A 23,664-nucleotide genomic window follows, 5' to 3' on the forward strand; every position below is an offset into this window, starting at 1 on the left:
TCTTTGAAAGGATTCACCCAACAGTGGATTGAAGCAAATGCTGAGACTCGGGGTCAAACTTTGGGCAGAGCGCAGGGAGTATTATGGCAGAAGAGAGGGGTGGGATTAGAGGGGCATGGAGGGGACAGGAGTCCCACAAGAAGACCAACTAAAAGATCTGAGCCCAAGGGTCCTACAGAGACTGATGCACCAAGGGAGGACCACATATGGAGAGGACGTAGACCCCCTGCTAAGATGTGGCCTATCAGCAGCTCAGTCTCCATGGGGATTTCTGAGTGACAGCATCAGAGGCTGCCTCTATCATGAACTCAATTGACTGCTCTTTGATCACTCGCCACTGATGATGCAGCCTTGCCAGGCCACAGAGGAAGAGGATCCAGGCAGTCCTGATGAGACTTAACAAGCTAGGGACAGATGGCAATAGTGGAGAACTCCCCCTTTCAGTGAAATAGGGGAAGGGGATGGGAGGAATAGGAAGGGTGGAACTTGGGGTGTAGAGGGAGGGGGCTTCAATTGGGATATGTAATGAATAAATTGTAAAGAAAAAAATTTACCTGACCAAAAGAAAAAAAACTTCAGCTTATTAAAGGCCATGGATTTAATCCTCAGCAACACACACAAATATTTCTATTTATATAAATTTATGTATAAATTTATTTAAGTACATTTATATAAAAACAGAATCTTTAATTATGGGAACAAGTATTTCTTTTTTAATGTAATTTTTTGTTTATTAGAGTTTATTCAATTTGATTCCCAGCTGTAGCCCCACCCTCGTTCCCTCCCAATCCCACCCTCCTTCCTTCTCTCATCTCCTCCCATGCCCCTTCCCCATGCCACTGATGGACCTCCCCTATCAGGTCTCATCAGGACTGTCTTTCATAATCTTCCTCTGTGGCCTGGTAAGGCTGCTCCCCCTCAGGGGTAGGTGATCAAAGAGCCAGCCACTGAGTTCATGTCAGGGACAGACACTGTTCCCCTTACTAGGGCACCCACTTGGATACTGAGATGCCATGAGCTACCTTGTTTGGAGCATTAGTCTCAGAAAAGATCCCTAGGCCCAGATTTTTTTGGTTCTGTTGGGGAACAAGTATTTGAATCCAATGAATTTAAATGCAGTGAACCAATAAATAAAAAAGATAGGATTCAGATGAAAAATCTAATGTGAGTGTTCCCTGTGCTACATATAGGAGAGTTGAGAATATGTTCACATTGTGAAAACCTAATTGAAAGGTAGGCAAAAGTGATTTCTGCCAGATGTGAATTATAAAATCAAGCACTGGTATTAAAATATAAACCCACTATATAAAAATTTATATACGGGCTATATAAATGATTATGGTTTAGACAAATACAAACGTTTCTTTTCAGTCAGCGTTATTGGGCTAAAGTCAAACATGGTCTGCTACAATGTCTTGTTAGGTTGTGTACACAAACTAAGATTTACAAATGTCAATTCATTATCAAGATTTTACACAGCACCTTTTTGAGTTTTCAAAAGATTCATAGCTGAATTGACACTTTAGGAAATACTGGGTAATGATCTCAACCTATTTCTGACTTGAAGTAAATTTCAACTGAAGAAAAGTTCGTGTTTAGTGCTGATATAAGAATCAGTCCACTGAGAAAGGAGCCTCCCCACTTATGAAGTCTTTTACTGCCATCAGACAGCACAGATGGTTGCATAATCAAAAGATGATTTCTGGAATCACACTGCAGAAGATTACCAGGTGGCATCTGTTCCTTAGTGGATTCCCTGCAGTTAGGATATTCTGTGCCATACCAAAGCTCTAGAATGATCCAGATATTTATTTTGATCTAAATTCTAATTTATCACAAATAATTTAGTATCAATTCCAAAATAAAAAAAATACCCTAATACAATAGCTTCAATCATTTTCTATTTACACAACATGCTAGCTCCATACACCAGAACACTATTATACAAGAGAAGAGTGTTTCTGGGTTGTCAGGATGCTCAGCAGGTAAAGGTGCTTTCAGTTATGCCTCAGGGCCCAAGTTCAATCCCGAGGCTACACATGGTCAAAGAAAGAACTATTTCCCACAAGCTGTCCTATGATTAACATGAATCTCTTGGCATACACATGCACACACAAACTAAATAAATGTTAAAGAAAAAGGATTTGAAGGAACATGTTTCTATCTTATAAAAACTAGAGGTATTTATTTCTTACTAATTTAATGTAATAAAGCATTAAAATTAAGTTCACCTTTTTATTAAAAGATGTTCTGCAGGGCTGGGGAGACAGTGGCTCAGCCAACTGCTTGCTGCACAAGCAAGAGGACACGAGTTCAAAGCCCCAGAAACCAGGTGAAAAGCCAAGCATCATCCTGAGCAACTGTACTGGGGGATGCTGGGAGAATCCAGCTCTGACCAGCCGGCAGACCTTACGGACTGTGGTTTCAATGACAGACTAAAATAATGAGGAGAGAACAACACTCCGCACTGTCCACGGGCCTCCACACAAACACACACACACTCACAGGGCTCTATGACCAATCTACAAACAGGTTTTCGGTTTTCACAGTAACTGACGTAAATTACTGAAAGAGTAATTCGACTATTAAAAAAGGATATGTTCAGTATATATTTAAAATGGCTATGTCAGTTTTGTTATATTACTCAAATGTAATAATATTTAATGACAATGTTGTACCATATTTCTGAAATTTCCTGGGGCTAAATAAAATTAACTTTTAGAATTAGGGTGAAAAACCCTACTTAGGTGTTTTGTTTAAATCTCAGGGTCGTTTTGGTTTGCATCTCCCTGACGGCTAAGGATGTTGAGCATTTCTTTAAGTGTTTCTCTGCCATTCTATATTCCTCTACAGAGAATTCTCTGTTTAGCTCTGTACCCCATTTTTTAATTGGATTACTTGATTTATTGCTTTTTAACTTCTTTAGTTCTTTATATATTCTGGATATCAGCCCTCTGTCAGATATAGGGTTGGTGAAGAACCTTTCCCAGGTAGGCTGTCATTTTGTTCTGGCGATAGTGTCTCTTGCTTTACAGAAGCTTTTCAGTTTCATGGGGTCCTATTTATTGATTGTTGCTCTTAGAGCCTGTGCTGTTGGGTGTTCTGTTCAGGATGTTGTCTCCTGTGCCAATGAGGTCAAGGTTCTTCCCCACTTTTTCTTCTAATAGATTTAGAGTATCTGGTTTTATGTTGAGATCTGTGGTAGCTCAGTAACCAATTGGTTTCCCATAGTAAGGGGAACAAGGACTATTTCTGGCAGGAACTCAATGGCAGGCTCTTTGATCTTCCCTCCCCCCAAGGGAAGAGCAGTCCTGCTAGGCCACAGAGGAGGACTTTGCAGCTAGTCCTGAAGATACCTGATAAAAAAGGGTCAGATGAAAGGGGACTTGGAAATCAGTGGACTTGGAAAGGGGCAGGGAGTCCCCAATCAGTGGACTTGGAAAGGGGCAGGGAGGAGGTGAGGGAAGGAAAGAGGGACTGGGAGGGATGAGGGAACAGGATACAGCTGGGATACAGAGTTAATAAAATGTAACTAATAATAAAAATTTTAAAAAAAGAAAAAAATAAATAAAATAGAAGGTTCTATAAAAAATAACTGTAGAAATAATCACAGGTTATCTAGAACTTAATTAATAATATTTCCAAATATTAAAATGTCATGATTCCAATATATGATGCATAGGACCAGCATATAAGTGAACCATATTAGAGACTATAAACAGAAGGCTTGAAACAGCTGTAGGATCCTGCAGTGATAGCATTTATCAATCTCAGATGAGGCTCAATTCCTTCAATGCTGGCCAAATGTTTTAATCCAGCCTTCAATCCTGAGCCAATGCGTAACTGAAAAAGACCGTTGCTATGCAAACTTTAGATAATTCTTCTATAGGATCACTATTCTATGATGAACCAATAAGTTTATAGCTGAGAAATTTAATTTATCAATTCATCAGTTTTATCAATCATTCTGAAAGAACACTAGACATTTAGTTACTTTTTTTTTCTTCTTCGTATTGTTGACTCTATTATCAAAGTGTTTACAATTTATCAATAGAAACAATAAAATGAATCCCTGCTCCAAAAACTCTGAAAAATAAATAGACTGTCCTTGAGTGGTTCTAATACACAACAGGAACACAGTAATACTCTGACTAATGCAGTAAATACATGGACCAGACCCAAACAATAACTCTGCTTCAAGTAGAAGGATCCTCTATATAGATGATTAGAATCTGAACACATGACTGCCAGTTTAATATGCTATGGGGCAACCAAAGTTTCAATTTTCATGGCATTATAAGCAGCACAATACTTAGAAAAGTATGTGTTCAAAATCTTTGCCTCTTAGCAAAAACCTATTTTCTTAGGTATCATGTAAGTCAGGTTTTTAAATCAGTTATCAGAGTCAAAGTGTTGTCACAGAGTTATACTCAAAGTTACATACCCACATAGTGGCATAGCAGGGGCCTGGTTTCCTAACTCCATGATCAGGGTGCTCACTCACTCGCTCTTGTTCTCTCTCTGTCTCTTGTGTGTGTGGTGCTTGCATGTACGTATAGGCATTTTTCATTTGTTTGTTTTTGTTTGGGTTTGTTTGTTGTGTGGGTGCTAGTGTGTGTGGGCAGGTGCAGGACTGAGTTTGGTATCAGGAATCATCCCTGATTGTTGTTCTACCTTACTCATTAAAACAAGGTCGCTCAATCAAACCCAGAGTTAGCTGGCAAAGTTCATCTTGTTAGTCAGCTTAATCTGGGGACTCAGACACCACCTTCCAAGGCGGGAAACACAGGCTAACTGCTATGCCCATTCAGTGATGCACGGCTTCTGGGCATCAACTCTACATCTCAAGCTTGTACATCAAGTACTTTGAACACGGAACCATCTCCCCAGCCCAAAATTCTTTTTGAAAAATTCTATGATCTAGCTTCATGTGCACAGACTACTCAAAAAGTATGTCATAAAATTTCCTATGACCAAAGAGGAAATCATCAGTATAATAGAAGTATCGAAAAATATTATCTTCTAACTTATAATCAACTATAATCAAAACACTAAGAAGACTATAGCCCAACAAAAGCAATTCTCTGTAAAAGGTTTTATAGAATTAGCTGTTGTGTCTATACATTACTATGTATTGAGCTGACCAGTAGAGAAGACAAAAAGAAATCAGTACAGTTTTGATTTTTAATCACTAGAGGATAGAACAAGAAAGAGACACATAACTCTGTATTTTGGGAGTATTTTATTAAATTTTTTTTTTGTTCTTTCTATGGTCTTGCTTATTTGTTTTCTTTTTGGTCATGCTGGAAACTGAATCCAAGGCCTTGCACATGCTAGGCAATTGTCCCACTACTAAGCTATATGGTTATCTCATTAAACTTTTTGTGCAAGTATGTATACCCGGGTATGTGATATGTGTATGTCTACACGTGTTGGTGTGTCTGAGTGTAGGCATGTATGTGCCATGGTGCACATGAGAAATTAAGAGGACAATGTCAGTACTCAGTCTTCAGGTCTTCACTTCTACCTTTTTGGCACAGGCCCCATATTTTCTGCAATGTACATCAGGCCAGCTGGTCTGTGAGCTTCCAGGGATCCTGTTCTGCCTCCTATAGTCCCAGCAGAACACTAGAATTACAGCTACTGTATTATAATGCCAGGATTTCCCATGAAATCCTGTGGATTTGAGCACAGGTATTCATGCTTACACGGATAATGTTTTACCCACTGAGTCATCTCCCCAGCTCTAAAGTCTTTGTATATCTTGGACTTCTTATGCTGTCTGAATTGAGTGGGAAAAGATGGCTAATACCAACTGACAATTACTCCTCTGTAAAATTGCTTCATGAAAGCAAGTGACTGAGTCAGAGATAAAGTGTATTTGAAAATAATATGAGCTATGTGTCCTTAACTAACTACCTATCTAAAAAAAGACAAAAACTTCTATACTATTAGTTTTGTGGCAATCCCTTAGTGTTGTGTTTATTAACAGAGAAGAAAGTAAATCTATGAAAATAAGTGTTTAGAGAATAAAATATATAATCCTATCTAGTTTTCCAAAATTATAATAGATCATTGAAAGTAGAAGCTATTTCACTAAAAGTCATCTGTATAGAATGATAGAAATATAGGAAAAATAAAATTATTTGTTACTAATAATTTACTAATAATTCCATATATTTTGACATTTTATCTACACATATTTTTACTTTTCATCATACTGCACTTCAGGCAATACAGGAAAATTCCATAAAGAATTTTGTAACATACGTTTTCCTAGCAAAATCATTATAAAAATGTGTCTATTTTTGATTGCCAAATATCTTTATATACATTTCTATAAATATTATGCCCCCAAAACTATACACTTAATGATTTTTATACATTCTAATAAAAATACTTGCCTGTTTTCTGGTCAAAGAGATCTCAATTATAATATTAAATAAAATAAATATAAATATTATTATACTATATATTATAAATATTAAATTAAATATAAATATTATGCCACCAAAACTATACACTTAATGATTTTTATACATTATAATAAAAATACTTGACTGTTTTCTAGTCAAAGAGATCTCAATTAGCAAGTGGCTTTTCCTAAAACTTATGCACCTTTAAAGAAATCTGGTTCTCTGAGTTACTCCATAACTACAGAGAAGACTTGTCTCATATACAGTGCTCAATATATTAGAGTTATTACTAAACCTTCAACAGTTCACATCATTTCCTTAGATGCCCCAAAATAAAACTGTTCACCCAAACACACATGTACACATACACACACACACACACACACACACACATACCACAAAACACATTAAGGATCTTGATGAACACCAACTCTAGTTTTTTGAAGCAGCTGTATCACTGAATGTCTCTTCACCAACCATGTTAAAATAAACAAATGGCTCAGGAAAGGACTGAGGACACACACAAAGCATGGCAATAATGTAAACACAGCACTAACACACATTCAGCATGGACTTACCCTGCCTGAGGGGCTGCTATTGTTCTATGAGAAGGAGATAAGGTCTGAGCTTTGTTTCCCAAAGGATTGTTAACTGAAGATGCTTTACCCGAAGGCACACCTTATAATAAAAAGGCAAGAGTTTTAACATGTCGGAAAGAAAATTCACATAACACAAGAGTCTATAACAAGGAAAACAGTTCCTTTGTGCCTCTAGTTACAAAATAATAATTTAAAACTATTAATGAGGAATGTGTCCACTTGTCATTTATCTCATTACTGACACATAAAAACATCCTACTTTAGTGGTATCTTCTTGAAGCCATTAGTACTCATCTTATAGGACAGCTTCAAGTTCACATACAAGAAATGAGTGAAAACACTGTGGCCTATCAAGTAATCAAAAAAGGAATTTGGTTGTAAGAGCTATTCAAAGTTATTTCCACTTTTCCCGGAAATAATCACTAGATTAAACTTCTTATCTGAACCTTTTAATAAACTAGAATAGATCCCTTTTGTCATTTCCTTATCAGCTAACACAGCTCTCTTGGACTGTTCAATTGGCCATATGGACCTCATTACCTACAATAGTTTTGCTAGCAGTACTTGGTTGTGGGAGTCGGGAAGATCCTGATGATGTGGTTCCAGGAGAATTTGATTTTTTAAGTGGAGATGGCTTATACTAAAATAATGAAAATAAAAAAAATAACATCATTTTGTTATCAGGGGATACAAACCAGTATCAGCTCACAATCTCTAACATCAGGTTTTGTTTGTTTATATACAAGAAAAGGCTGTAGAGATAGACGTTGATGACAGTTATGCATCATGGGAATGAATTTACTAATACTGACATACACTTAAAACTGGTTAAGAAAAATGTTCCCATTTTTAAAATGAGACATAGTAATCAAAACAAGTTTAGTTTTGACAAAAAAAAATTGCACAGACCAACTCTTCTATGAAAACTATAAATATCAAGAAACTACAAAATGTTTACATGGAAAACATTTAAAAAGCACTGAATGTTAGAGCAGGCAAAAAGAAATTGCCATGTTAACCCATCTGAGGCTGTAGCAACTGCCCACCAGCACATAGATCAGATTTTCAAATAAAAGTTAGTCAGCCAGACTGACACCAATGAACTTAATTTGATATGTCTCCAGATGAATAGTATCAAGGAATTAGGAAGGCAATGAAAACAAACAAAAAGAGTAGCACAGGAACATACATGTGTTTGTGTATGTGGAAAAAAAATTTGAAAGAGCTAAAACAATTTCCAGCCCAGAGGGCTTACCAGACAGCATCTTAAAAACTGTGGGGGAGGGGAGACCAATTAGAGTCTAGTCTCTAGACTGGGAAAAACACATATATAAGTTGAAAAAAAAGAAAGAAAATGTGAGCAAAACCAAGACTCTTAAGTTGTAATGACTATTTTCTTATCAAACAAAATACACTTAAAAATCATCAGAAACCATCAGAATTAAAGGACCAAAAAAGGGCATTTATATTATGGATTACAAAAGCAGACATTACTGCAATTGAAGAAAATTTCTAAGTATGTGATATATGAATCAAAATAGCATGAGAGACAGAAAATACTGTAATCAAAACTAAAGATTCTAACAAATTTCCTTTTATAATTGGTGGGAGCATCAAAAGAAATGTCAATAAGAATCAGTCCGTTCAGTCTGGCATTTATAAATCTCAACACACAACTGCAAAGATTTTATTCCAGATGTGATGCAACATACACTAAAAGACCTCATGCAGGGCAAAAGAAAACACTTGAGAAAAATATATTTTACTGTTATGAATCATAAACATAAAAACATCAGTGTCAAAAAGGCACATTCTCATTAATTTGTAGAAATAATTTAAACTGTGCATTTCACCTGAGGCCGAGAAGCTGGCTTTCCTTTGGAATCAGTAGAATACTTGCCCTTATTACTAATCCGTGCCGCCTGTTCTTTACAGAAGTTTATATGTCTGTCTGCTGCATTTTCATTGAATCTCCTCTGGCAATATGGACACTGAATGTAATCTAAAGCATATCAAAGCAGAAACAAATCAGTACCAGAACACCTGAAGGGACAGGAAGAATTTTTATGATTAGGAGTTCAAGATGAGTAATAAAATAACAGCATGTGATAAGCAGGATTCACATTCCCATACACTATACAACTTGGCTGGCCTAAATTTAGTAAGGCTTTTTAAGAAAACGTACAAGAAATAAGTATCTCCTACATTTGAATCAATCTGAGAAAAAAAATGAAGAAAAAAAGAGTAAAAATAAAGTATCAGTAGAAAGGAAAAAGTAAAAAAAAAATGTTTCATCATGCACATAAACTTTATATGGTACCTAACACATTAAAATATAAACCAATGTACAGATTAAATTGTAAAATCTTTTTTAGAAATAAAATCAAGAAATAGGTACACAGACTGACAAGAAATTTATATTCTAAAAGGAGGTCCCAAGAAATGGAAGAAGTAATTTAGAAATCAAACCGTCACTGACAAAATTCAAATTTCAGAAAAATCCCTTATGGAACAGTCCAAACTATCCAACAACAAATTATATGGCAAGTACCAAAGCTTAATGGGAGTCCTACAGGCCACACTGCCCTGAGGAACTGGCACTCCTTCATCATTTACCTGGAAATGACGAGTGCAGCTAAGAAGCTAAGATGTAGTATGGAAATGTCTCTTTTTTTGTTGTTGTTGCTGTTGTTTATACGGATATAACTATCCATTCACTGACACATTATACGGGCTTCTAACAAGACAAAGCTAAGTAGTACCCTTACCAACATCCATACCTAAATATCTTACAACTTGGCCTTTCACTGAAATAGCTAGCAGTGTCTCCTCTAGAATGAAATGTTTAACATAATCAATTCTAGGTTTGCTAAAGAATATTCTCTTTCCTAGGAAGTAACCTCCAATCTAGAGCAGCAAAATTCAATTTTAATGTGAGTTACTGTTTACATTGAAAGAAAGACCTGTAAAGAATGTTCTAATAGCCAACAGAAAAATGGCAATCGTACTGCTTTAAATCTATCTCAATTTCCCATATGGATTTGCTGTAATCTTTTTACTTTCATAATAAGTAACAGTACAACTTCTAGTTTCCCAGTAAAAACTGAAAGAATACATTGTTTTGAAAATATAATTGAGGTAATTGTTTTACACCAGAGGTTCTGCATTCATTATATATATTAGAACTATTATAACTTTTTTATCAGGCAAAACACTAAAGAACAGGAAACGTAAGCATTCAAATCCTAATGAATGTGTAATGAGTATAGTTGACTTTCTATATACCAATCTTTTACAATTACAATTTTTAAGACATAAAGTGTATGTTTAAATAATAGCATTCTGATGATAAGTAGTGCATTTTTATGCTCTGAAAGGATGTATCTTTACATCTAGATTCCTGAAATATCGTGATTATTTAAAAGTACTTAAGGATTATGTGTCACTAGGTTTAATGACAAAAATTATTTTATACCAACTTAAATGACAAATTCTATCATCTTTGCCCACGTGAACATTTGTCCATAATGCTCTACATACCAGGGTCATAGGAAGGGGGAGGAGGTGGAGGAAGTTTACCACCCTCTTTAAGGGCCTGATCAAGGCCTTTTGCTGCTCTTATGGTGGCAATGAATTCCTCATGCTTTCTTCTCCAATTAGATGGTTTCTTTGGTGGTTCTGGCTAAAAAATATGAAAAAGCAACATCAAAATATATTTTCAGTAGCCTGAAATAAAAGTTCTGGTTAAGCTGTATTATTTCAAATGTTCTCTTAGCAGGAATCCATCCGTGATCTTTCCCAAATTAAAAACCTGCAGTCACACTGTACTCAAATTTTAAATGTAATTCTACTTAAGGCAGATGCTGGTAAAAGTGTCTTCTGCAGGTGTTCAACCGTATTTGTGTTTGTATTCTAAATCTCTCTTTTCTGATCTTTTATACAATAAAAATGTACCAAATCTGAGTGGTTTTAACTGGTTTTAGAAGTAGAAAACAGTTCTCTGGATGTCATTAGAGTTTCTTTTATGAGTGAGACTGAGTATGTTCTCATCGTCTCACTGAGTCATTTGTATTTATTTTATAAACAGTTCATATTCGTAGTCAACTTCTTTCCTTGGTTTTTAGCCTTTTAGCAATAATTCTTACTAGATACAGAGGAAATTATCCTTTTCCTCCAATTCCTGTAGACCTAGAGGTTCTTTGATATGCAGAATCATTTTTAACTATTAGTTAATTTACTATTTTCTGTTGGCTTTTGAGTTTGAACTTTATTTGAACTTTATTTTTATATTCATTGTGTATTTCATTCATTCTTGTATATAGAATGACCTAAGAGTCCAGCTGTCTATTTACGAAAATGGTCATGCCATGATTTCTGTATCCTTTAACTGCCTACCTCACACTACCCCAATATTGAGATAAAATATTCACCATAAACTAAACACACCAGTGTAAGTCTATTCCTGATTTTTCCCCTTTCATTATATTGCTTGGTGATTCTTGTGCTAGAACTAGGATTGTAAATACTGAAACTTTATGGCATATCTGACATTTGACAGTAGTTTAATTCATGGTCATTTTTCAATCTTTTCCTTATTATATGTATGCTTTTCAATATCATTTTTGACAACTGGCTTGTCATTTAAAATTATTTTAACTAGTAAAATGAATTTTATTCATAAATAATTTAGGGAACCCAATCTTTATTATGCTGAACTGACCTATATAAGAACATGTTCTGTGTATCTCAATTGGAAAAGTATTCATTTGCATCTTTTTGTATTTCATGTATTCTGCATAAAAGCTTGCTCTTTTACTATAAAATGTATTACTAAGTAATCTTATACAGTGTATTGTTCTTGTATATAAGATTTTTCATGATTTGTTTTAAAAGATTTATTAACTAATAATAATTAGTGATAAATTACCTAGTAATTTTGTACATTTTCTTTTTATCTTATTGTCTTACCATCTACAGTAATTCTGCAGTCTATTCCTTTGAATTTTCTAGGCATGTCATAATTCCCAATGTGTACATAGCTTCATTTTATTTCTTTAACCCTATCAGCGGGCATCTCATGCATTGGTTGTAAATGAATCCAGCTCCTGACTGGTAAGTCTACCGCCTCCGCTATCTTCCCACTAAACATGATACTGACTTAATTAGTCCAACTATCAAGAATATGCATTCAATCAAAGTCAAAAGATATTTATTTAAAACTACAAATGCCAAACTAAACAATAAAAATTAAAACCCGAACTCCCAGGCCTCGCCCGTGTGCAGGTCTACACTGGTAAGTGTAGCTATTACCCTTCCTCCAAGAAACTTCTTTCTATGACAGATGGAGACTTTTACAGAGGTTCATAGCTGCACAGACTATGACTATGGGGGCCAAGCCCACACGATACAAGTGTAAAGCAACCTGCTACACCTAAGACTCAAGGGAAATCACGGGAAAGATTATAAGAGCCAGAGAGGAACAGGACACCTGGTGCAAGATAAGTGTCCTCTAGGCATGACAGGAAGACTGCGTCCATGAAGTCTAAACAAGATGCTTGCCTCAGAAAGCTGGCATAATGACAACAGCTGCCATATCAAGGTCTTATTCTGAACACATAACAGAATTTTGCTTAATCTACCCAGAATAAAACTCACTATAATTTCATCACTAAGTGATATAAAAATATATAGTGTTCAAAAGTTCTTACCCTGGGTTTAAGAGGTTTGACTGTGGGAATATCAGTTCCTTCAGCTCTTTGCCTGCTTGAATCAAAAGTCTTCCGCTTTTTAGTGGCAGTTTTCTGGCAAATGGGTCCATGTTTTTTCTGTTAAAATGAAGAAATATACCATAATATTTTCTTTGCTACAGTAAAGAAGACTGCAAAACTAAAAATTTAGTTCAGCTTAAACACCAGATCAAAAACCCAGAGGAAAAAAGTTACATCTTTCCTTAATTGGATTAAGCTTTAAAACACACACACACACACACACCCCTACCTTTCAGGAAATTATAGAAGAATACGGTCTTAACATTTTATCAGGAGTCTTTTAATATTCTAGTTTTTATTGTTGCAAGAGTAAGCAATAATGAAACAACTCAAAGCTACTTCAGTGAAAAGTCCTTAGGAAACACAAAACATATGAGAAAATCATGTGAGAGAAAAATGACTCAGCTGTGGGGCTACAAGTTACCCAATGGTAGCTGGATTACATAAGGTAACGTAAACATAGATTAATACAACACTAAACCCAAGTCTGAAGCACAGTGATCACATTTATGCTCTTCCTATGCAATTATCCCTTTTCTCCTAGAACTCAAAACTCAAGCTTGCTTTCTTCATCCGTGACTTCTCTTGAAGTACTTAATAGTCCATATTGACAGACTGTTTTGTTAATAAGTGCTAACTCATTTGTTCATTTTAAGCACACAAAGTTAAAATTATCTCAGCTAATCTCCAAATAACCATTTCCATAGAAAAAAAATTCTCTTTCCACTATAGAAACTTTGTTTACTGAGAGGGTGTACTAAATGCACCCTTGTTCCTTTCGCATTTCAGTAAATGCTCATGAAAATGGCACTTTGAAGATTGTCTGAAAAAAAAAAAACCCACAAGAAATGGCTTATTTAGTACTTCTACCAATCATGAACCTGCTGTCTACCTGTATATGTTTTTAGTTTTCTTTCAATAAACACGGGAGTATAAATTGCTCTTAAGGGTCTGAGGATGTACTTCTATGTGTGCGAGAGTGCATTTTAAGTATGTGTGTGTATCATGTGCCTGCCTGGTACCCACAGGCCAGGAGAGAGTGTAGGATCCCTGGAAATGGAGGTATGGAGGGTATTAAAACACCAGGTGGGTACTGGAAACAGAATCTGGGTCCTCTGCTCATAACTGCTGAGTCATCTCTCCAGTCCCTAGATAATGTTTAAGATGTCTTTTATTTTTCTTTTAAGATGGGGGTCTCAAATGTATCTCAGACTGGCCTAAACACTTGCAGCAATCTTTCTGCCTCAGACTTCCAAGTGTTAGGATTATAGGTATTAGCCCTGCTGTTGGCTCTATCTTGAATAATAAAAATAATGCTAGCAGGCAACTTTCTACCGTTCTCACATGTTTCTTCTTGAGAATTTTGGAGAATATGTCAAGGGTATGTGCTGCATGCTGAGAAACGTTATTATACAAACAGCAGTTGTAGTAACTGACCTATTTTAATTAAACATTTAAATGAAAAAGAACGTTTTTTGTTTTCTTCTGTAGAAACTAAATTGCATAATTTCTAAATGTGTTGAAAAGAAATTGCTGAAGATGTAAGGATAATATTTCTAAATGATCACAAAAAAGCCATCTTAGTAGATATCTGTAATCAGAACATTTAAGTATTAATTCCCTCCTTTCATTAAGAAGTAGCCTGCAAGATACACAGCGGACTATGCCAGAACTCCAGTTAGTTGAATGATATTTTACAAAAATTAATATTAAAATACTAATAACTGCTCAATTATTTTTGAGATTAAAAAGATATAAAGCATAATTATTATTCTCTATATACCTATATAACTATCAAGATTAATTAAACATGCTTCTATTCAATTTCTGTATGTTAAACAGATAAAATTAATACATTTTAGCTGCACTATTTTTTAAAGATTTCCTTATTTATTATGTATACAGCATTCTGCCTGCATGTACACCTGCACACCAGAAGAGGGTAGCATAGATCTCATTATAGATGGTTGTGAGCCACCATGTGGATGCTGTGAACTGAACTCAGGACCCTGGAACAGCCGCCAGTGCTCTCGCTCTCAATGTCTGAGCTCTTAAGCCCCTAGCTGTACTTCTATACTGACAAAACAACAACAAAACCTTTCCTTTGGATGATTTCAAACATAGAAAGAAAACAGAATGAGTGACCCTATTTATTCATCTCACTGCTCAGCAATACCTCACATTTAAAAAATAATAATCCCTGATACTGCAGTACTTTGCAGCCAACCATAGACATCTCAATACATTTTCACTCACATTTATGTGGTGCTCTGCCTCTTGAAGTTTATGTTTAGTGTTTCTCTCTCCTAATACTCCTAGCATTTTTAGGGCTGAAGATTTATCACATAACTTCAGAGTTCAGAAGTTCAGCCATACCCAGATAAAACTAATCTTCAAAGATTATTACCCTACCTAAATCCTCCGTCTTTCAGCCATAGCAACTGTCCTCAAGCATGAGGCAAGCACAGATCCACTAGGCTCCAATGCAAACAGGTCAGAATCAGCCTACTCACCAGTGCTAAAGGAAAGAATGTCCTTCCACAAATCTTGCAGGGCAACAATTCTCCAACTTGGACCACACCTCCATTTTCTAAAACATAAAATAATTCAATTAAAAATGTTCACAACTCAAATAGTACAAATTTAGTTTTCAATGTTTTCTCTTAGGTCTCACAGGTGAGTTGAGAGCTCTTATTAAAAAGTTTCATTTGAAAATGAGCAAAATTATCAATTAAAATGGCCTAAGGTTCAGAGTTATCAATGGCCTAAAAGACAACAGTAGACATAAATCAGTGATAATCCAAGGACAATTGAATTGATATGGTCGGAAAAATAATTTTCTTTTAATTATTTATATCTAATGTAAGTACAAACATTCAGAATCGTATCTATCTTGGAAATAACTCTAAGGCATGAAGAACTATCGCTTTTGAGTAATTAAGCATTTGGAGCTTATCTGGGGAGTCTAGAATCAAAAGAATCATGTTCAGCAGATAATACAAAGCATACATATTTAAAGTTATGTAAACTGCATGTCATGTATCCTGTGAATTACTCATTTTATATGTACATATAATACATTAAGATCATCATTAGTCTTTTACACTAAGTTATTCTGAACTCACTGGGCACATTGAATTAAATGGTAAGAAGTTAGCTACAATTTGTATACAATTTAAGCAGACCTACCATATGCCATGATGCAAGAAATTTGACTGATGAAGTGATTCAAAAGAAAAATAAACCTATGTTCTTTGGGACACTATGCAACTGATTTAGCTAAACATTTTATTTTCTTTTTTATTATCATTTATTATAATTTATTCAGTTTGTATCCCAGCTGTGGCCCCCTCCCTCTTCTCCCAATCCCACCTTCCCTCCCTTTTCTCCCATTCCCCTTCCTTAGTCCACTGATAGGGGAGGTCCTTCTCCCCTATCTTCTAGCCCTAGCCTATCAGGTCTCATCAGGGCTGGCTGCATTGTCTTCTTCTGTGGCCTGGCAAGGCTGCACCGCCCAGGGTGAGTCTGCCACTGAGTTCAAGTCAGAAAAGGCCCCTGCTCCCCTTACTAGAGAATTCACTTGGAGACTGGGTCTATAGGCTACATCTAAGCCAGGGATTTAGGGCCTCTCCATGCATATGCATTGTCCTTGGTTGGGGTATCATTCTCTTCAGGGGCCTCAGGGCTCAGGGTTTTTTGTTTGTTTGTTTGTTTGTTTTTTTCCAATGCAGTTTATTCAGGAACCTTGAACAATCATCTGACCCTGGGGAAAGCCAGCCCACAGCTTAAATAGCCTCTGGGTAGCCAACCCCAGCATGCCTCATGGGAAATGCAGATAGGACCACATACATGGAAGCAAGCCAGATCCTCGGCCTTAGCCAAATATGGAGTTGTTTGTGACAGAGAGCACTCACCATCGGGAAGGTGGAAACCAGCTCCATCTTTAAGGTGCGGCATTACGCAGCTCTCTACAGTTCCCCCTTTTTGTTTTAGACGCATCAGGTCTGATCTCTGATATTAGAAATAAATTGGGACTTTGTACTGATGTTCCTTTAGGTGTCATCCACCCAAAGAGCATCAGACCCGTCCGATACCTTTTTCTCAGAGGCAGGACCTGGGGCATCAACCCGCATGCAATCAGACATGCTCTTCTCTGGGTCGAAAGCGGCTGACCCTGAGTGCAGTGCTTAGCCTCGCATCCTGAGTGTAACATTTTAGCTCCCATGCTTGGGGAGACTGTCCTGCTTCAATGGCTGTAAAGGCCTGAATGGTCATGGCTGCATTACGCTGTTGTGAGACTCTAATCTTGCATATACACCACAGGCAAACCAAGGAGACCAAATTGATACCCTATGGCAAATCGCTCAACTTGGCTGTCAATGAAAGTATGCTGGACTTTGAGTCACTAGCATATAACATGAGAATTTTTCCTGTGCTGCAAATCTGTCTAAACAATTGTCTAGCTATATTTTAGGTAATTGGACTGGAGAATTCGATACTACGATGGAGCAGCTGAGAGTGGCCATTGTCACGGTAAATTCTACCAGAGTGGACACAGGACTAGCCACAGGATTATCATCATGGATTGCTGCAGCCATGAATCATCTGAAGGAATGGGCGGGCATGGGAGCATTAGCAGGCCTTTTGGCATCAGGGTTTTTTTTTTGCTTTTGTTTTTGTTTTCTCTGTTGGTCTCCTTTTGGAGCTCCTGTCCCCTCCAGGTCTTTCTATCTCCCTCTTCTTTTATAAAAAGGCATATATCCAAAATATGCTCAAGTATACAACAAGGACATTTGTTCAACCATGTTCGTAACAGCTTTATTCGTAATAGCCAGAACCTGGAAACAACTCAGATGTCCCTCAACGAAGGAATGGATACAAAAATTGTGGTATATTTACACCATGGAATACTACTTAGCTATTAAAAACAAGGAAATAATTAAATCATCTTGAGTAAGGTAACCCAGAAACAGAAAGGCACAAATGGTATATATACTCACTCATAATTGGTTATTAGACATATAATATAGGATAAACATACTAAAACCTATACACCTAAAGAAGCCAGGCAAGAAGGAGGAGCCTCATTAGGATGATCAATCCTCATTCAGAAGGACAAATGCGACAGACATCGGAAGCAGAAGACAGGTAACAGGACAGGAGCCTACCACAGAGGGCCTCTGAAAGACTCTATACCGATGGAGGTATAGAAGCAGAGACTGAGACTAAAAGCCTAACTTTGGGTAGAATGTATGGAATTTTATGAAAGATTTTATTTTCTACCTAACTGCTCTATTAAACATAAACTTACTTTCTTACCTGTAATTGTCCAAAAGTGAATTGGAAACCTGTAAATTGCACATATACCTTCTGTTGCAATTTTACTGATTGTGACAGTTCTTTATTTTTTTTAATCTCCTAAATTATTTATTTATTTATTTATTTATGAGTGTTCTGTGCGCATACAGGGTACATATGAGAAGAGGGCATCAGATCTCATTACAGATGGTTGTGAGCCACCGTGTGGGTGCTGGGAATTGAACTCAGGTCCTCGGGAAGAGCAGCCAGTGTTCTTAAGTGCTGAGCTGTCTCTCCAGCCCAACCGTTCTTTATTTATATAAAGAGAAACTAGAACAGTATCTTCTGCTCAAAGTAACAAATTCCTGAAAAAATACACAATTTGACTTCATAAAACATGTCCCTTGGTCAATAGTGGAGCCCACAGAAAAACAACATAATGAACCAAAAATAGACCCGTAAGAAGATACTTGAAGACAAGTCACAGAGGAACTGTGTTCTCACTCTCCTAGTAACCCGCTACCCCATTTCACTGGTGCAGGGTGACTATCTGTAACTCAGATGGAGGTGAGAAGTCTGCCCAGTAGGAGTTATGCTGCTCATGAGAAAAGCAAACCTAAGGTTCCCCTAATGTTTTCCTCCCCTCCCGCTGGCACTGAAAACTTAAAGAGAGCCTCACTGATCTGGACTATGAAAGACGTAGTAGTTTCCATATAGAACCTTATTAGGTTCATTAAGATAAGAATATCTTGCGATTGAGTCAAAATAACAGGACATGCTTAATAATCTATTAAGCTTCCTGTTTTTTCATATATTTTCATGATTTAAAAATTCAGTAGTATACACTGAAGCACACATGGTACACTTGCTTAAAAGTATATTTATTTAGTTAGCTACTTGTTAGGTCCATTACAAGGCAAAAGGCTGTGGGTATGGTTTAGTAGTAGGTGCCTACTTGGCCTGCCTAAAGCCACAAATTAAATCACACACATACACTCACTCTCAACCTTTCTTAATTAACCATTTAGAAAAAATGAATTCAATTCAGTGACATGATCTGATTGGCTATTTGAGAACATACTGGAACACAAGGGTTGAGCAACAGAATCATTTACACCATCCACTTATTTACTTGCCTATTATTCAGCAAGAATGAAACGGTCTCATGTTTTATCGAAAAATTTTAAACTACTTATGAATTTAATTCTCACAAGCCAAGCATGTTCAAAATGTCTTTAAAGAAAAAAAAAATAACATCATCCCTAAAATAAACCATAAAAAGGAATGTATACAGCAGCAATAATCTTAGGTTATGCTTGATCCAGTCTTATAATCCTGGCACTCTAGAAGATGAAGTGTGGATTGGGTCTTTAAAGCCAGTTTGGGCTCCTTAGCAACACCCTGTTTCAAAGGGCAGGGGATAGCTAGTGTCTTAATTTCTATTGCTGTAAATACATCACAACCAAAGCAATTTATTGGAGGCTTGTAGTTTCAGGGGGTGAGTCCATGACTTGTGGTAGGGAGCATGGGAGCAGGCAGGTAAAAAGATATGGTATTGCAGGAGTAGTTAACAGTGCTTACCTTGAGACAACAACCACAAGGCAGAGAGGCGGAAAAACAAAATGGGAATGGTATGGATTTTTGAAACCCCAAAGCCAGCCCCCAGTGACACACCTCCTCCAACAAAGAGCCCATACATCATTCCCAAACAGTTCCACCTGCAGACCAAGCATTCAAACATAAAAGCCATTGGTGCCAGTGTAAGTCTGTAAATGTTTTTCTCAGATGAATGGATGAAATGAGAGCTATTCCCAAAGTTCTATCTGAACTTTCACTGGCTGGCTCAACTCAGCTGTTCTGGCCCAAACTCCTCTCCAAGCTGACTGATTCAAACTAGCTTCTCTTAGCTTCTGACTGAATTGCTCAGCCTGGCCTCAAACTAATTCTGGCAATACGTTTTAATCTTCTGGCTCCTTCTCTATGGGCCTCTGCTGGCTGGATAAGATTGAAGTCCTTGTCTCCAGAGAGCCAATTATTTGCACTTGGTCTATGATGATAGACAACCTTTTCTCAGTGGGGTTTTAAGTCTCCTCTGATCTGGGTGATTCTAGGTCTTACATGGAGGTCACATAACCCTCAGGGCAGATTACAGGCCAGACCCTTCCCCTGATAAGGAAACCACTCTAGCAAGCATCTAGCAATTCCTAGAAATGCCCCAACCTGCTAAGGATCTTAGTCCAGCAGTGACCTTCAATTGTACTTGGAGATCCTCATAGGATAATTAAATACTGTATTTTCCTTCTTGTGATAGGACCATTAAGTACCCCTGACCTCAGTGAATCAAATACATTCACCCTCGAAATCGCTACCCTCTGCCTAGTGTTTCTATTACCCTTGATTTCACATGAATAAAGGTTCACACTTTCTCACTTCAAGACCTTCTGAGAGTCACCATTTATCCTCCACCAGGTTGGGTCTCACTGGAGCGGCCCTCCAGCCTGCTGGGCCTGGAACTCACTAGGCCTGTCTTAGATGCAAGACCACCAGGCATAGGCCTTTGTCTGCACCTCTGCCATGGTCAACACAGCAGCTTAACCAAGAGCTGTAACACTCTGGTATCACCACAGACTTTGGAACTCAGGCCTTCCATTGGCATGAGTGATCTCATGCTAAAAGGGCCAAACTGTAAAACTCTGTGAAAAACCTTTTCGACACCCAGCTTAGTGCACTGGGTCTTCACTTTAAAGCACTCTAACTGCCCCTGAACAAAACCCCGTTATTTGACTGGAAGCTAAGTTCCAGGACCCCAGCCAATATCCAGGCCCCCAATGAACAGAGAATGACATTTCTCATTCTCTGGCCCATTCTGTCTTCATCTGTGTCTAACTTATTCTCCCTACAACCTGTCTTTGTAAAAGTGTCCCAGTAAAATCTCTACTCTCTCTCCCTGTACTACTCTTTAAGTAGTCTCTGATTACTCTGCCAAATCTTTCTCTGATTCATCACTTTGTCTGCCCCTCAATTAGATGTCTATTCCAAACATGGGTACTTCCTTCTATAAACTAACCTTACCTTCACTGTTTGGGATTAAAGGTGTATACTAAGAGAATGTCTGCATTCCAACCAGATCACACTCTAATCCAGGGTGTCTACATTCTAGATGGATCAACAGACCTAAAAGGTCTTTGGATTTGATCCCTTGTCAGATCAGGCATGTTGCTAGATTAAAATTCCTGAACATCAGCCAAATTACCACATTCCATTTCCTGATCTCCATAGTCTTATGGCAATATCAAAATACATTTAATCCAACTTCAAAAATTCCTAGTCTTTCAGTCTCAACATGGTTTAAAAGGCCAGAGTCTCTTCTAAGACTCAAGATAATCTTTTAATGGTAACCACTTTAAAAGCAAAAAGCAAAACTACATACTTCCAAAATAAAATGGTATAAAATATATATTATCACTGCAAAGGGGAGGTAGCGGACACTGTGAAGAAATACTGGACCACAGCAAGACTAAAACTCTAAATCCTATGACTCCACAATTGACTCAAAGGTCTTAGGTGGTTCCGCCCCTCCAGCTTTGCAGATTACAACACACACTTATCTCTCCTGGGCTGGTTTCATTCCCTTCTGCACCTCTCTTTCCCCGGTATCCCATGGCTCTGGCCATCTCCAACATCTTGGGGTCTTCTAACTTTCACTACTTCATGTGATGGCCTTTCTAGGCCTCCATTCAGGGGCTCCCCTTCCACATACCTGGCTTCAGGGGCTTTCCTTACCTGAGGAACAAAATTTTTTACTCCTGAAATGCTAGCATCACTTGGCAAATGACATCAAAATCAGCTGCCTACTTGAAATGGAACCAGGCCACCCTCTTGACTTTGCATTAGCTGTCCTTTGCTTTACAAATTTTATTTCTTACAAGCGGGAAGCTTAACTGGGTGAGCTCTTGCCCTGAGGGCACCACTCTCCCTGTATTCCGTATCATATCAAGCCTCCCCTTACCTCTTTAAGCACAAGCCTTGGCTCTAATATTAAATTTCCTGGTGCCTTTCCTCCTTAAGTTGTACATTTGTCTAGCTCTGTAGCCTCACTTACTCTTTTTCATTGTACATATGCACAAGTGTGATTATTAATAACCAAGTGAAAGAGTCAATATTAGGCTGTCTTGGAATCTCCTCTGCAAAGAAACTAGTCCAAAAGTCTTCATTTTAGGTTCAGGCAGATTCTTATAACAAAGGCAAAAGGCAGCCACATTGTTTTCTAAAATATCACAAGAATGTTATTTAGCTTCACTGCTAATATTGTTTCCTGAAACTCTTGAGCCCCACCATAGTCCACTTTGCTCCCATAACTATGTGTTCAAAACTCCTACTAGGATAGCCCACAGGACCCCACTTATAGCATGCCATCATTTTCCTAGCCCAAAGTCCCAGTTTTTCACATTCGTCTAAACAGCATCATGGTCAGGCCTGTCATATAAATAGCGCACTTCCTGGTATCAACTTCTCTCTTGGTTTATTTTTCTATTGCTCTGAACACACTATGACCATGGCACCTTACAGAAGAAAGTTTAGAGGGTCAGTCTAGGGCGATTCTTGCAGCAGGCAGGCATGGCATTGGAGCAGTGGTTGCCAGTCATGCCCTCAGACAGAAGCCATAAGTCATAGGCTCTAACTGGGAGTGACATGGGCTTTAAAACCCCTATTTAAAAGCCTATTCCCAGTGACATATCTCCTCCTGCCAGGAGGTTACTTCTTCTAACCCTTCTCAAATAATTCCACCAACTAGGGGCCAAATAGTAAAACATACAAGAATACAGGAGCCATTATCATTTCTAAAAAGGTCTTTCAAAAAAAAAAAAGACACAAATTTACTTTCTTTTTGCTTTACCAATGTGAGCATATTTATAGCAAGACCTAATTAAAAAATTACACAAAGTGGTTATGGTAAATAACAGAGACCTCAAGAACCAGAAGCTACATTTTGTTCTAATGCAATTATTTAAAAGATACTGACAGCAACAGTAGTACAGTATAGTAGAAAAATAACTGGAATCTGTCACATACTATCTAATTTTATATTGTAACTCTACCACTGGAAACTAAGTCCCTGAATGGGAATTTAATCTTATAGTATAAAACAAGCATGATAGGTTACAAGGTGCAAGTGGGTCTTTTTTTATCTACAACATACCAAAATTTAACAAAACATCACAACTACTTTAGTAAAAAACACCTCTATTGTACTTTATAAATTTCTCAGATATAAGAATCAATAAGTCAATGTATACAGAAACATGCTTCATGATGAAAGAATATCTAGATATCTATAGACTGAGAACTGAGAATATAAAGGGATCTATCACAAAGAAAATGAACTTTCTTCTTGTTAAGACATCCTCACCAATTGAACTAGAAATAAATATGTACCTAAAAAGAAGAGAACAAAAAAAAAAAAAAATCTGAGCACAGGGGTCTTTTCTGAGACTGATAATCCAACCAAGGACCAGGCATGGAGACAACTTAGAACCCCTGCTCAGATGTAGCCCATGGCAGCTCAGTCTCCAAATGGGTTCC

General features: G+C 37.3%; 1 protein-coding gene across 1 annotated transcript in view; it reads right to left on the reverse strand.

Moving 5' to 3' along the window:
* The window catches only part of Zc2hc1a (zinc finger C2HC-type containing 1A), a 41,380-nt gene that overhangs the window by 12,573 nt on the left and 5,143 nt on the right, over positions 1–23,664 (reverse strand). Inside the window, exons 2-7 of the mRNA XM_021650031.2 lie at positions 15,297–15,373; positions 12,724–12,840; positions 10,556–10,697; positions 8,869–9,017; positions 7,556–7,655; positions 6,995–7,094 (exon numbers count right to left, since the gene is read on the reverse strand). Coding sequence (XP_021505706.1) covers positions 6,995–7,094; positions 7,556–7,655; positions 8,869–9,017; positions 10,556–10,697; positions 12,724–12,840; positions 15,297–15,373 — 685 coding nt within the window. The remainder of the gene's footprint in view (positions 1–6,994; positions 7,095–7,555; positions 7,656–8,868; positions 9,018–10,555; positions 10,698–12,723; positions 12,841–15,296; positions 15,374–23,664) is intronic.

The sequence above is a fragment of the Meriones unguiculatus genome, chromosome 6 (genome assembly GCF_030254825.1).
Source record: "Meriones unguiculatus strain TT.TT164.6M chromosome 6, Bangor_MerUng_6.1, whole genome shotgun sequence".
NCBI classification, from domain to species: Eukaryota; Metazoa; Chordata; class Mammalia; order Rodentia; family Muridae; genus Meriones; species Meriones unguiculatus.